The sequence below is a fragment of the Myotis daubentonii genome, chromosome 9 (assembly GCF_963259705.1).
Source record: "Myotis daubentonii chromosome 9, mMyoDau2.1, whole genome shotgun sequence".
In the NCBI taxonomy this organism is placed as follows: domain Eukaryota; kingdom Metazoa; phylum Chordata; class Mammalia; order Chiroptera; family Vespertilionidae; genus Myotis; species Myotis daubentonii.
This window is the reverse complement of record NC_081848.1, coordinates 48,411,585-48,423,849: the sequence shown is the minus strand read 5'-3', so window position 1 is coordinate 48,423,849 and position 12,265 is coordinate 48,411,585. Positions and strand designations below refer to the sequence as shown.

Here is a 12,265-nt window from a genome sequence, read left to right as displayed (position 1 = left end):
ATTGTTCCTATTGCAGCTGCAGAAGGGGCATTTCTCAGAACCTTATAGAAAAATGAACGACAGAGTGAGTTTGGAAATAACGATACCATACAATGCAACACATGTCCTTTATTCCAACAGAGGATTACCAGGAACTCATTGAAGACATAGTTCGAGATGGCAGGCTCTACGCATCTGAGAATCATCAGGAAATACTTAAGGTGAGTCTGTATGTAAGGTGGACTCGGCAGCCACCCAGGGCCCCAGGCACTGCGGAGGGAGCTTTCCTCTTGCTCCACGTGGCTGCCTTTCAGACCCGGAGCCTGCTCTGGGCTGAGCTTATTTTTATATTTTCACTGGACTTCGGGGGGTTTTTTTGTTTTGTTTTTTTTTAAACAAATGCAGGAAGCGTTCGTTAGTGTTGCCGAGTGTAGTTGTATTTTTTGATTTGGAGATGTGTGGTGGAGGAGCAGTAGGAACCTTGCTTATCATAAAGCCAAGCCAGCAGCAAATTGTGCTTTCATGTTGATTCTCCAAATAGTTGAAGATCCTTGGCTCTTGATCCTCCAAAGGTGAAATTCACCAAATCTTAGATATTTATAAGTAATTATCAATAAACACTTGCCATATCACTAACCCAATAAAAATTCCCCAAATTCCAATTTTATATCTCATTCAGTTTAGAAAAGGAAAACGGGTTTTTTTAAAATATTAAATTTTCCTTTATAAAAGTAATTCATGCTTTTTGTAGGTAATTAGGAAAACTAAAAACTGGGTGAAACGATAAAAATCGGAGGAAACCATTTTCACAAAGTGTTTTTCAGCTACTCGGCCTAACACTGGGTCATTATAGTTCCATTGGCGAAATGTCAGCATGTTTAAATAGTTTGGCCCAGTAACAAAAGTCCCGTTCTTTTTAGGATAAGAAACTGATCAAGGCGCTGTTTGATGTCCTGGCCCACCCCCAGAACTATTTCAAGTACACAGCCCAGGAGTCCCGGGAGATGTTTCCAAAATCCTTCATCCGATTGCTACGTTCCAAAGTGTCCAGGTTTTTGAGGCCTTACAAATGAGTCTGCCCACATGGCACCCAGCACCATGTTTCGCCTGTGGGGTGGTGGACTGAGCCGTCTGCTTCTGCAGCCAGCCTACTTGGATGTCGCTGCCTCTAGTAGCAGTGACTTGCTAGAGTTCAATTTTTATAGATAATACAGATGTTTTGGTAAATTGAACTGGTTTTCTTTCCCAGCATTGTGAATGTGGACTGGAAATGGCTTTGGGTCTCACCCGCCTCTCATGGCTGTGGGCAGATGTCTTGGATACATCAAGGGCTGGCTGAGCTGGACCTCAGTCAGCTCAGGTGAGACTCACCTGACTTTCCTGTTCTCACTCCTCCTCAATCGCACTGTGAGGGAAAGGAGGCCACAGAAGGGGCTGCCTTGTCTGAAACATCAGCTTCCTCCAGCCCAGCCCTCCCTAAGGAAGCCCTCTGCACCCTGGGTTTAGGCTCTGAACAGGCAGAGAAAGGAAGGAGGAAGGGAGGGAGGAAGAGCCCTTTAGGCACCATCCTCACACCTGAGACCTGGCAGGACTCCGTGTCTCCACAGCCTTCTCCTCCAGCCTGTGGCCTAAGTTTGATCTCAGGAGCTCAAATTCTAAGCATTGATCATTTTAAAAATACTTAAAGCAGAAAGAATTAGAAATACAGAGCTAAAAACTAAGCACTTCCTCAGACATAATAATATAGGCCCATTGACGCCTTCCTTGTGACCAACTCCCACCTGTAGCAAGTCCACAGCGCAGGTTCCAGCACCAGTTGTGCCTTTACACACAGGCCTGGAGCATTCAGGTCAGAATCATCTACCTTTATGAAAAAGAAATTTCACACGCCCTGAGTCAGGACTGCTAAGCGTCCTATTTTCATAGTGGGCTTCCCACTATGGGTGTCTGAGGTTCAGGTGGGACACAGTGCGGACCAGCCTGGTAGGCTCGCCTTCCTTCCCCACTCCCCAAGGTCAGAGACGGACTCAGCTCCGAGCACAGGAGCAGCACCACTGAGGGTGGTCACCTCTGAATGGTCACCCCACTGCCAGAAGCAGCTACACAGATCCCGGTTTCTGTATCTCAGAATCATCTCACCTTTGGTCAGCACAGCAGGGCCCCATCATCATTATCTCCCACAGGAACTTGAATTTTCAACATTATTGAATTTTTAAAAGTTTAAATCCATAGGCAAAAATCTCATGACAGTAAATAAAAATGGTTTCTATCAAACAAGCTGCCATTTCCCTAATGAATGGGCTGACTACACACAACCATCGTGTTTTGTTCCTTTGTAAAAAACTAACTGTATACAGTTCTCTATACCAAAGTACTAAAAAATGGTTAACAAATATTTTTTATTTGTATTTTTAAGACAGCTCTGTGAAGAATAGATTTTAGAATGCAGGTATGAAGGCAGAGAGCAGTTAACAAATATTTTTGAAGAAAATGAAGACTATTTCATTATTGTTGAAATCACTTTTCACCTCAGTGTTTTTCAATCTATTAATAACATCGATCTTTTGAAAAATCCTCATCAAACGTTTCTTCTTTATTGGGATGGGCCCTAAAAACCCATTTCCAAACTTCTCTTAAAAAATGTAAACTTCTTTATTAAAAAAAAAAATCATTAAAACTACACCTGGAATTTGTAATCCCAGAACTTCGCCTACATTTCTGAGTCTCCACATAAGATGAAAAGTCAAATGTAATATAACCCAAGTCAGTGGCCTGATCGGTGTGGAGGGGGGTGAGCTACACCTGGCCATCCTTGTCCAAGCACAGTAGTGACTTTGTGCTCATGACTGCACATCTGTGCTGCTGATTCCATACAAAGGGTGGGAATGGGCAGAAGGCTGCACAAACCTGGCCTCTGTGAAGCAGCCCCCAGGAGCAGGCCCACACACCCGGCTGAGCCCCTAGCACAAGCAGGGACCTCTGAGGCCCTCCTGACGCTTCCGCTCCGTACCAGCCAACCACCCATTGATGTGTGGTCCTGTTGGAAGGCTGGCTGGCTGCGGCTGCTGTTGCCACCTGCTAAATCCAATAGTTACCAAACGTCTGCCCTGGGCCAGCCACCCTTCTAGGCCCTAGGGATCACAGTGACAAGACAGACAAGGTTCTTGCCGTCATGGGGCATACATTTTAGAGGGAAGAGACAAACAAGCAAATCACCAATGCAAAGTATCAGCTAGTAGTAAGTATTATGTTGGAAATTAAAATAAGTTAATGCAACAGATGACTGTGTGGCTACTTTCGGAGTGTGGATTGTGGATGATCTCTCTGGAGAAATGGCATTCCAACTGAAAACTAAGTGACAAGAAGGAACCAGCCTTGGGAAAATCGGGGCATGAGGATTCCAGGTAGAGGAAAGCCAAGTGCAAAGGCTGCCAGGCAGGAACACGCGTGTGTGTGGATCACAGTCCGGTGAGAAGGTGAATGGTAGAGAGGAGGCCAGGGAGCGAACAGGGGCCAGAGCACGGCTGGCTTTTGAATCCAGAACGAGGTGCTCAGGTTTAATTCTAGTGTGTTGTGAAGCTTTTTAGAGGGTTTTAAGCAGAGGTGTGGCATGATCTGATTTGTATTTTTTAACAGCTCTGTATGAAGAGTAGATTTTAGAAAGCAGGCATGGAGGCAGAGAGCAGTTAACAAGCTATTGCAACCCACCGAGCAGTCATGCAGGTGGGAGGTGAGGTTGTCCGGGTTAAGGTGATAGCAGTGAAGACGAACTACACAAATGGAAGTTCAAATAGGCAACTGGTTCTGTGAAGCCCCAGAGAAGTCAGGGCCAGAATATGAATTTTAATGTCACAGAATAAAGACATGGAACTGGTTGAGGTCACCTGGGAAAGGTATGTAGACAGAAGAAGGCCAGGGAGCTCTGAATTCTGGGGCTCCTGGTGTGGGCACAGGGACCAGGACTTGGGGGAGCTGCTCGCTACGTGAACAGGAAGAGGTCTGAGCGGAGTTTCACCTTCCCTCCAAGAGAGCGGATTCTGTGGGAGGACGCTGAGTGGGAGTGGAATCTGTACGAGTCCTCCCTTCCAGCTGTGGGTATTGTTCTCGAGCCATTGACTACAGCGCCACGTTTATGGATGCAGCAACGTTTCCCTTGAGTTTCCTACGCAGATAAAAGAGTGTTGGCCTTTTCACACTAACAGATGATTCTCTTCACTGTGGAAAATTGCTTCCTCTGAGTCATTCTCCGGCTGTGAAATGTGTTGTCTGCAGGCACTCACTGATTTAGGTTTGCAGGTGATTTTTAAGTTGTCATGCAACTTGGGACAGGGGCGGCTATACCATACACAGCACAGACTCGCTTGCCCGCGGCTGATCTTTGCAGGAAGATGCCCCTGGCAAACTCAGGGCCCCTCAACCCAGAAGCGGTGCCTCTTACTCGGGCTGTCAGCATCTCTGCTTCCTGTCACATAGCAGAATGGGTCCCGAGGCCTTACCCAGTCTACATCACTCCAAGTCTGTATTTGGGAGGGAAATGGGTTAGGGGAGGATGGCGTGAAAAAGTCCCTCACCAAGTCAAGGGGGCCTTGTTACCTGTGGCCTTGTTACCTGTGGCCTTCCTGCTAGGCAAGCTATCCTCCAAATCCAGGTCCTGGTGTGGCCAGGAGAGGCCCAGCCACAGGAAATGAGAAGCCTTGGTGAGCTTTCTTTTCTGTGACATCTACTCCAGGGGCTTGTGAGCTTGGTTCAGAGGTGTCCTGAATATTGGTGGTACCCTGCTTCCTTCTCCCTTCGGGCAGTCCTGACCAGCCTGCAGGAGACCACCCTAACGGCCCAGCAAGGCTGCTTCTGTGATCGACAGGCACAGAGACATAGCTACTGAGCAGGGGTAACTTTCCAGAGAACACAGTAGGATCAAAATCGGTCTAGAGAAAATAAAACCACTCTTCTGGCTTAATTAAAGGGATACAAACTAAATCCACCTACTGGGAACAAGGAAGTAACTCAGCATTGCTTGGTTTCCAGAGTATCTCATTGGAGAATGCAACCGCATGCCTTAGTAACGGATAACTCTTTGTTATGTGTTTGTTCATTCACTTATGTACCATATTTATTGAGGGCTTACTAAGTGCTAGGTGTTACAGGAGCTGGTGATACTGTAGTGAGCAAAATAAAGCCTCTGCTCTTGTGGACTTTAAATCCTAGTAGAGGATGGCATAAAGTAAACAAACAAACATACATTGTAAAGTCAAGTGTGATAACTATTATAAAGAAAATACGATTGAGAGGATAGAGGATGAGGAGGTGGTGGGAGGGAGCTGTTATTTTAGATAGAGTGAGCTCATCATTAGAGTCATGAATCCAGGCCGCTCCCTGGGACTGGCTCCTCAAACCATCCCTGGCACCACTGGCTCCCCGGAACTGCCTCTACCCACCCGCGAGAACTTGACATTTCACCTCAGAGCCAGGCTGACCAAAGCTTCAAGTTGTGAACAGCCATTTTGCAATTCCTAGAACAGGCGCCATCTAGTGGTTTTAAATGGAGTTAACTTGTGTTTCATCATCCCAGGGCCTTAGATCTTAAGTGCCCTTGGAATTTAAATGCCCATAGTTCAAGACAAAATGTTACCTATGGGGTGTTGGGGACCAGGGTTGTGATTTGACAACTGATTGATTGCATGTTGTTTCCTACAGACCCTCGGCATGTATCTGTCATCTTTTCCAGATCGGAAGTCATTTATTTAGGTCGCTTCACACCATCAACATTGTTCTGAATCATGTCCAAATACATGCATCCGCACGCACACACACACATACACCCCACATTCATTCTTTCATTCATTGTTATGGTTTAGGCACATGCTAGGCTATATATATATATATATATATATATATATATATATATATATATATATATATATATAACAATCACACGCACACACACACACACACACACACACACACACACACACACACACACGAGGCCTGGTGCACAGGATTTGTGCACTAGTGGTGGCGTGGCCTGCGGGGATCAGCCCACTGTGGGAGCTCCACTCATCCTGTTCAGCGGAGCAGCTGTGGACCTGCCCTCTGAGTGGCTGCTCCTGCTGTGGGAGCGCACTGACCACCAGGGGGCAGCTCCTGCATTGAGCATCTGCCCCCTGGTGGTCAGTTCACAACATAGCAACTGGTTGACCGATCATTCTAGTTGTTCCACTGTTTATTCTCTAGGCTTTTATTATGTAGGATGGGAGAAATTCACCCCAAATTGTAATCTTGTGTAATATTCTACCACATGTAGTTCTAAGAGCTTCCATATTGCACTGGCTTGGACCATCCTCTGATCCTATATTCTATCCTAGGACTGAAGGATGACATCCAGGCACAGTTTGGCGTTTTCTGTCTTTTCTCTACACAATGCAACCCCCCCCCCCCCCCCAGAAATACACACCTATCTCAAATCTAAGCTTGGTGCTGGCTTTGCCTTGTACACACTTTGTGATTGAAAATAAATTAACTTTTAATTAAAAGTTGCTGAGCAGGAAATAGGACTGATGCCCCAGGGAGGACAGAGCCCGGCAGTGTGTGACTGATTCAGCCATGGCCAGCAGGAGTGTGGCAGTAAAGAGTGTGAGCTTGTGGTGAACCCTGGTCAGCCTGCATGCTCAGCCCTCTGCAGCCTTGTGGGTAACGTACTGTGCGTGACCACAAACTGCTCACTGTCACGCAGTATCCATGAAGTTGCATGTGTATGAGGCCTGTCTGTCATATCAAACTGTGGACAATACAGCAAGATGGTAATGGTGGCAAAGCAAGAAGATGAGCCCGGAACCCCGATGTCAGATCCAGGTGGCTTGGCTTGAGGAAGGCAGCTTTTATCAGCCACAACAGGTACCAAAGCTGGAGTTTGGGGTGTTGTGGGTACAAGTGTAAGAGGCAAACCTTCACTCGGGGCTGACAACGAGGAACTAAGGTGACTCAAGCAGCATCACTCACCCAATATTCCCCTCCCAGTATTCTTAACATACTTTCACCAGAATGCATTCTCTCTGTTGATCTTAGTGAAAGGTTCATCTCCAGTTTAGATTTCATTTTCTCCGAGATTTCCATTAAGTTCTCTGCAGTAGCTGCACTGATATCCCAGATCTGCCACTTAATAGCCACATGATCTTGCACAAGTTACTTAACTTCTCTGTGCCTCGGTTTCCTCATATGGTAAATATAGGTAGTGATAGAACCTACTGGACAGGGTAATTGTGAGATTAAATGGGATCACACACATGGAAAACTCTTGGAACACCACTTAGAAGGTAGAAAGGGCTCAATAAATGCTAACTATTATCATTATCATTATTTCCTACTTCTCGAAGCTTGAGAAGTTAAATCCAAGATACATTTTTAAAAACAGGTTCACACTTTCTTTGCTGGTTTCCCCCCATTTCACTGAAACAGAAAGTCCTTTAGTTATAGGCTTTCTAGTGAGATGCGTTCTAGAAACTGAAGAATTCGAGCTTAAAGCAGGTATGAAAAGCCACAATGCCGGATTTGAGTTCTCACAAGACCTTCTGAAAAGGCCTATCTTTCTGAGCTGGGAAGGTGACACGCTTTTCCGGTCTCCTGAACTGTTTTTCTCTGATCAGGAACAGTGCACACACGGAAAGACCTGTCCGTTCTTCATCTTTCCTTGTTTCCAACACTCAGTCCCTGATGGCAATACACCTTGCGGAGCCCAGAATCAGGTGTTCTCCAGAAGTACTCAATTTTGATGGTTCCAGCATCACAAAGTCCATCCTCTGACTCCAGGGAGGCAGTACTCAGAGTTGCAGAGCTTTGAGAAGCTTTCTATCTTTGGAGTCTGTTTTCAGATAGAAGAGCTCTCCACTGGCCAGGGGGTGGGGGTGGGGGTGGGGGTGGGGGGGACAGTCATTTCCAGATTCTTCACCTATCTTGGAAAAGGGAAGAAAAGAGAAAGACGACATATTTATTGAGGGTTCACTCTGTGCCAGGCCCCGGTCTTTAGGTGTTATCTTATTTAAACCACCCAGAGTCCTGCCAGATGGGTCAGGGGAGGCCTAGAGAGCTGCCGTAACTTGACCAAAGGACCACAACAAACAAGGGGCAAAGGCGGGGTTCACAGCCAAGCCTAGACTCCCCTCTTCCCACCAGACACTCTTGCTTCAGATACTGAGATTTCTTTCCTCCTTTCTCTCCTCTTTGTTGTCTGATTTGAGGTCACAGCCTGTCCTCACCCCAGGAAGTGAAACAAAACCATTGCTGACAGGCATGGATCCAAAAGGCCCAGCCAACTTTGGAAAACACCAGTGGGGCTGCCATCAGCCCTGTGATAAGAGGCTGTGGTGTTGTTTGGAATCACTCTGAAGGAAGGAGACAGAACTATCTCTTGTTTTTGCTTTAACCTGCCAAAGTCGACACAGTTTTCAGGGCTGGGTGCCAAGTTGTGGGCACCTGAGTAGCCAGAGATCCTGGCACACATCTGGCACCTGCAGTAGACAGCTGTTTAAAGAATCTTCCTGCCAGAGGGAGTTGGGGTGGTGGGGAGGACACCAGAGGAGGAAGGGGACTCTGCAGCTATAAGGTTGGGGGTGGTGCACAAAGTGGGACCCAGGAAGTGGCCCTTATCTTCATGAGTGCCCAAGGGCAAGGTCGGAGGAAAAAATGCATTGAGTGGGAAGGGAAGGCTCGGCCATCTCCCCTTTCTCCTCTGCTCTTATTTATTTTCTGGCTTCCCAGCTCTAACACTCACCCTGTATCCCATTCTCAACTCCGCCCGCCCCCCCTGTCCCCCTCCCCCCACCTCCATTGCTAGTTGAAGACCCAGAGGAGGTTGCTGGGAAAACAGATTGTAAGCTTGGAGCTGCTGATAACCAAGAGACAGGAAGAGCCTGCCTGCTGTGGCATCAGCTCAGAGCAGAAGCAGTGACAATGTCGTTTGAGCTCTTCGATCCAGCCATGCCTGAAACCCCTGCATTTTTAAATTAAGGGGCCAAACACTTTGCATTTTGGCTTAAGACATGTTCGACTGGGCATCTGTTGCTTATAATAAAAACAGCACAAATAAAATCCTAACTGAAACAGCATCAGCTTGTCTAGTATAATTTTCAAGGATAGAACCTTTATAACAGCCAAGGAAGGAAGTAGAGAACTTTAGAACAAAGCCACTTGACATGCACACTCAGAATCTAGACCAGTGGTTCTCAACCTTCCTAATGCCGCGACCCTTTAATACAGTTCCTCATGTTGTGGTGACCCCCAGTTTCATTGTTACAAGTTGAACATAATTAAAGCATAGTGATGAATCACAAAAACAATATGTAATTATATATGTTTTCCGATGGTCTTAGGCGACCCCTGTGAAAGGGTTGTTCGACCCCGAAAGGGGTTGTGACCCACAGGTTGAGGACCGCTGATCTAGAGGCACTGGGCATGGCAGAGTTGGCCAGCCCCTGCCTGGGGAGGCTTTGGCTCCAAGGGGCAAGCTTAGGGCGGTGGGGGTGGTAAGATGCTCAGGCTTGACTTACCTTGCCTGCAGCTCTGTAGGGAGGCTTGGAGGAGGCATAGAGCAGAGCCCATTCTGAGGCTTGGAAACCTAGAGGTTTTCCCAAAGTGCCCAAGTAATGGTGGTAGCTACCTTCTGCGGAGCCCTTCCTATGTGCTATGATGTGCTATGTGTATCCTTTCATTCAATCAATCCTCACAGCAGTCCTGAGAGGTAGATATGTTCCTGGCATCATTTTTTAGGCAAGGAATCAAAACTCACAGTGATAAAGTAACTCACCAGTCATATAGCTAGTGGCAGAACAGAGATTGAAACCTAATGTATCAGTCCAAAAGCTGTGGGGTTTTTTGTTTGTTTGTTTTTGTTTTTAATTTCTTTATTGGTTAAGGTATTACAAATGTGTCCTCATTTCCCATTAACCCCCAACCTCCCCGCACTCCCCAACCCCACTCATGCTCTCATTCCCCTGTTGTCCGTGTCCATTAGTTAGGCTTATATGCATGCATACAAGTCCTTCGGTTGATCTCTCCTCCTTACCCTTCCCTCCCCTACTTTCCCTCTGGGGATTGATAGTCTGATCGCTGTTTCTCTGCCTTTGGATCTGTCCCTGTTCATCAGTCTATGTTGTTCTCTATATTCCATAAATGAGTGAGATCATGTGGTATTTATCTTTTTCTGACTGGCTAATTTCACTTAGCATAATGCTCTCCAATTCCACCCATGCTGTTGCAAATGGCAATAATTCCTTCTTTTTTACTGCAGCGTAGTATTCCATTGTGTAGATGTACCACTGTTTTTTAATCCACTCATCTGCTGATGGGCACTTAGGCTGTTTCCAAATCTTAGCTATGGTGAATTGTGCTGCTATGAACATAGGGGTGCATATATCCTTTCTGATTGGTGTTTCTGGCTTCTTAGGATATATTCCTAGAAGTGGGATCACTGGGTCAAATGGGAGTTCCATTTTTAGTTTTTTGAGGAAACTCCATACTGTTCTCCACAGTGGCTGCACCAGTCTGCATTCCCACCAGCAGTGCAGAAGGGTTCCTTTTTCTCTACATCCTTTCCAACACTTGTTGTTTGTTTTGTTTATGATAGCCATTCTGGCGGGTGTGAGATGATACCGCATTGTTGTTTTGATTTGCATCTCCCGTATAATTAGTGACTTTGAGCATGTTTTCATATGTCTTTCGGCCTTCTGTATGTCCTCTTTGAAAAGTGTCTATTTAGGTCCATTGCCCATTTTTTTAATGGATTGTTTATCTTCCTTTTGTTAAGTTTCATGAGTTCTTTGTAAATGTTGGAGATTAAACCCTTATCGGTGATATCATTGGCAAATATGTTCTCCCATGCAGTGGGCTTTCTTGTTGTTTTGTTGATGGTTTCCTTTGCTGTGCAAAAGCTTTTTATTTTGATGTAGTCCCATTTGTTTATTTTCTCTTTAGTTTCCATTGCCCTAGGAGCAGTATCAGAGAAGAAATTCCTTCGGCATATGTTTGCGATTTCGTTGCCTGTGGACAAAAGCTGTGGTTTTAACAACAATATTATACTTCTTCCAAGATGAGCCAATGGGGGTGGGGGAGCTTGGCTATATGGAGAATTAAGAATGATCTTTTCTGTTGGTACAGCCCTCTAGAGTTTACAAAGCCCAAGTTCATGTGCAATCTCACTGTGCCCATTTTGCAGATATGGAAACTCAGGCTTAGAGGTAGGAAGAGACTTGCTCAAAGTCATTTGGGAAAACTGGATAAACTGCCCAGAGGTGGTGCTCCTCAAATGGAGCAGCCAACCTAGAGTCTGCAAAAACTCATAGTGCGCATGGGCGGGGCCGGGGGCGGGTTGGCCTCGCCACACTGACCCATGCTGATGGGCCTCAATGGTCTGTCTGGCTAAGGACGATCTCTGACAGACGGAGGGACCAACTGGTGTGTGGCCACAGATCCCATTGCAGGACACATCCCAAGACAGCAAAGAGCTCTGCATTCACAGATTCCAGCTCCAGCCAAGGCCCTATTTCTTTTTCAGCAACACTTGATAAAGACAAATTCCAGTTCAACCAGAGAGATTCAGCTTCCTGGTGTTCCCATGGGGGCTCTAGCGATGAAAGCTTCCCCTTTCTTCCACTGGGCCATCCTCAGCAAAAAAGGCTGCAAGACTGAGCGGAGCTACCTGAGGAGTGGGGAGCTGGAATCTGCCTGCCTGGCTTCCTCCCAGAGGAGAGTAGCTGTCCCAGCCGGAGCCCCAGGGCCCTCCCTGCTGGGCCTGTCCTGATGCTTTGCGGAGCTCAGAGGCACTTGTCCTACGGAGACAAGGCGAGGCTGTCTTTCACTGTTCCCTGGGTGACTCTCGCCTGGAGGAGTGACCAGGCAGGGATCCAGGCGACAGAACAGAAGGGGCCAGGACAGTCGCTGTTGTTCCCTGCTGGAAGCATGCCAGGGGGCTGGAAGGTGAGCTGCCATCCCAACCCCCTCCTCGACTTCCCGTCCAGGAGATACGGCTGTCCCTGCAGTATTGGGGGGCAGGGGATCCTTGAAGCCAGGTGAGCAGCCTTCTGGATTTATTTTCCCACAAGCAATCTGTGAGCTCTGAATCTAGGGCAAGTGTGGAAGGTAGGAATGGAGGGTAAGAGCAGGTTCATGATGTCAAACCCAGCCCTCCCAGGTCTACCATTTGCTTTCCTGGGGAAGACCTTAACTTCTTGCCATGCTTATGCTCAGTATTTATTGAGAGCCTCCGAAATGCTTTGGATTCAATGGTAAGAAAAAAAAA

The 12,265-nt window shown here is 46.8% G+C and overlaps 1 protein-coding gene across 4 annotated transcripts in view; it reads left to right on the top strand.

Annotated features, from left to right (window-relative positions):
• The window catches only part of SCUBE2 (signal peptide, CUB domain and EGF like domain containing 2), a 68,546-nt gene extending 65,863 nt beyond the window's left edge, over positions 1-2,683 (top strand). For all 4 annotated transcript variants that reach the window (XM_059708838.1, XM_059708837.1, XM_059708839.1 and 1 more), the window contains 2 exons: positions 121-200; positions 900-2,683. In XM_059708838.1, the coding sequence (XP_059564821.1) occupies positions 121-200; positions 900-1,052 (233 nt within the window). In that variant the 3' untranslated portion in view covers positions 1,053-2,683. The remainder of the gene's footprint in view (positions 1-120; positions 201-899) is intronic.
• The last annotated feature ends 9,582 nt before the right edge of the window (positions 2,684-12,265 follow it).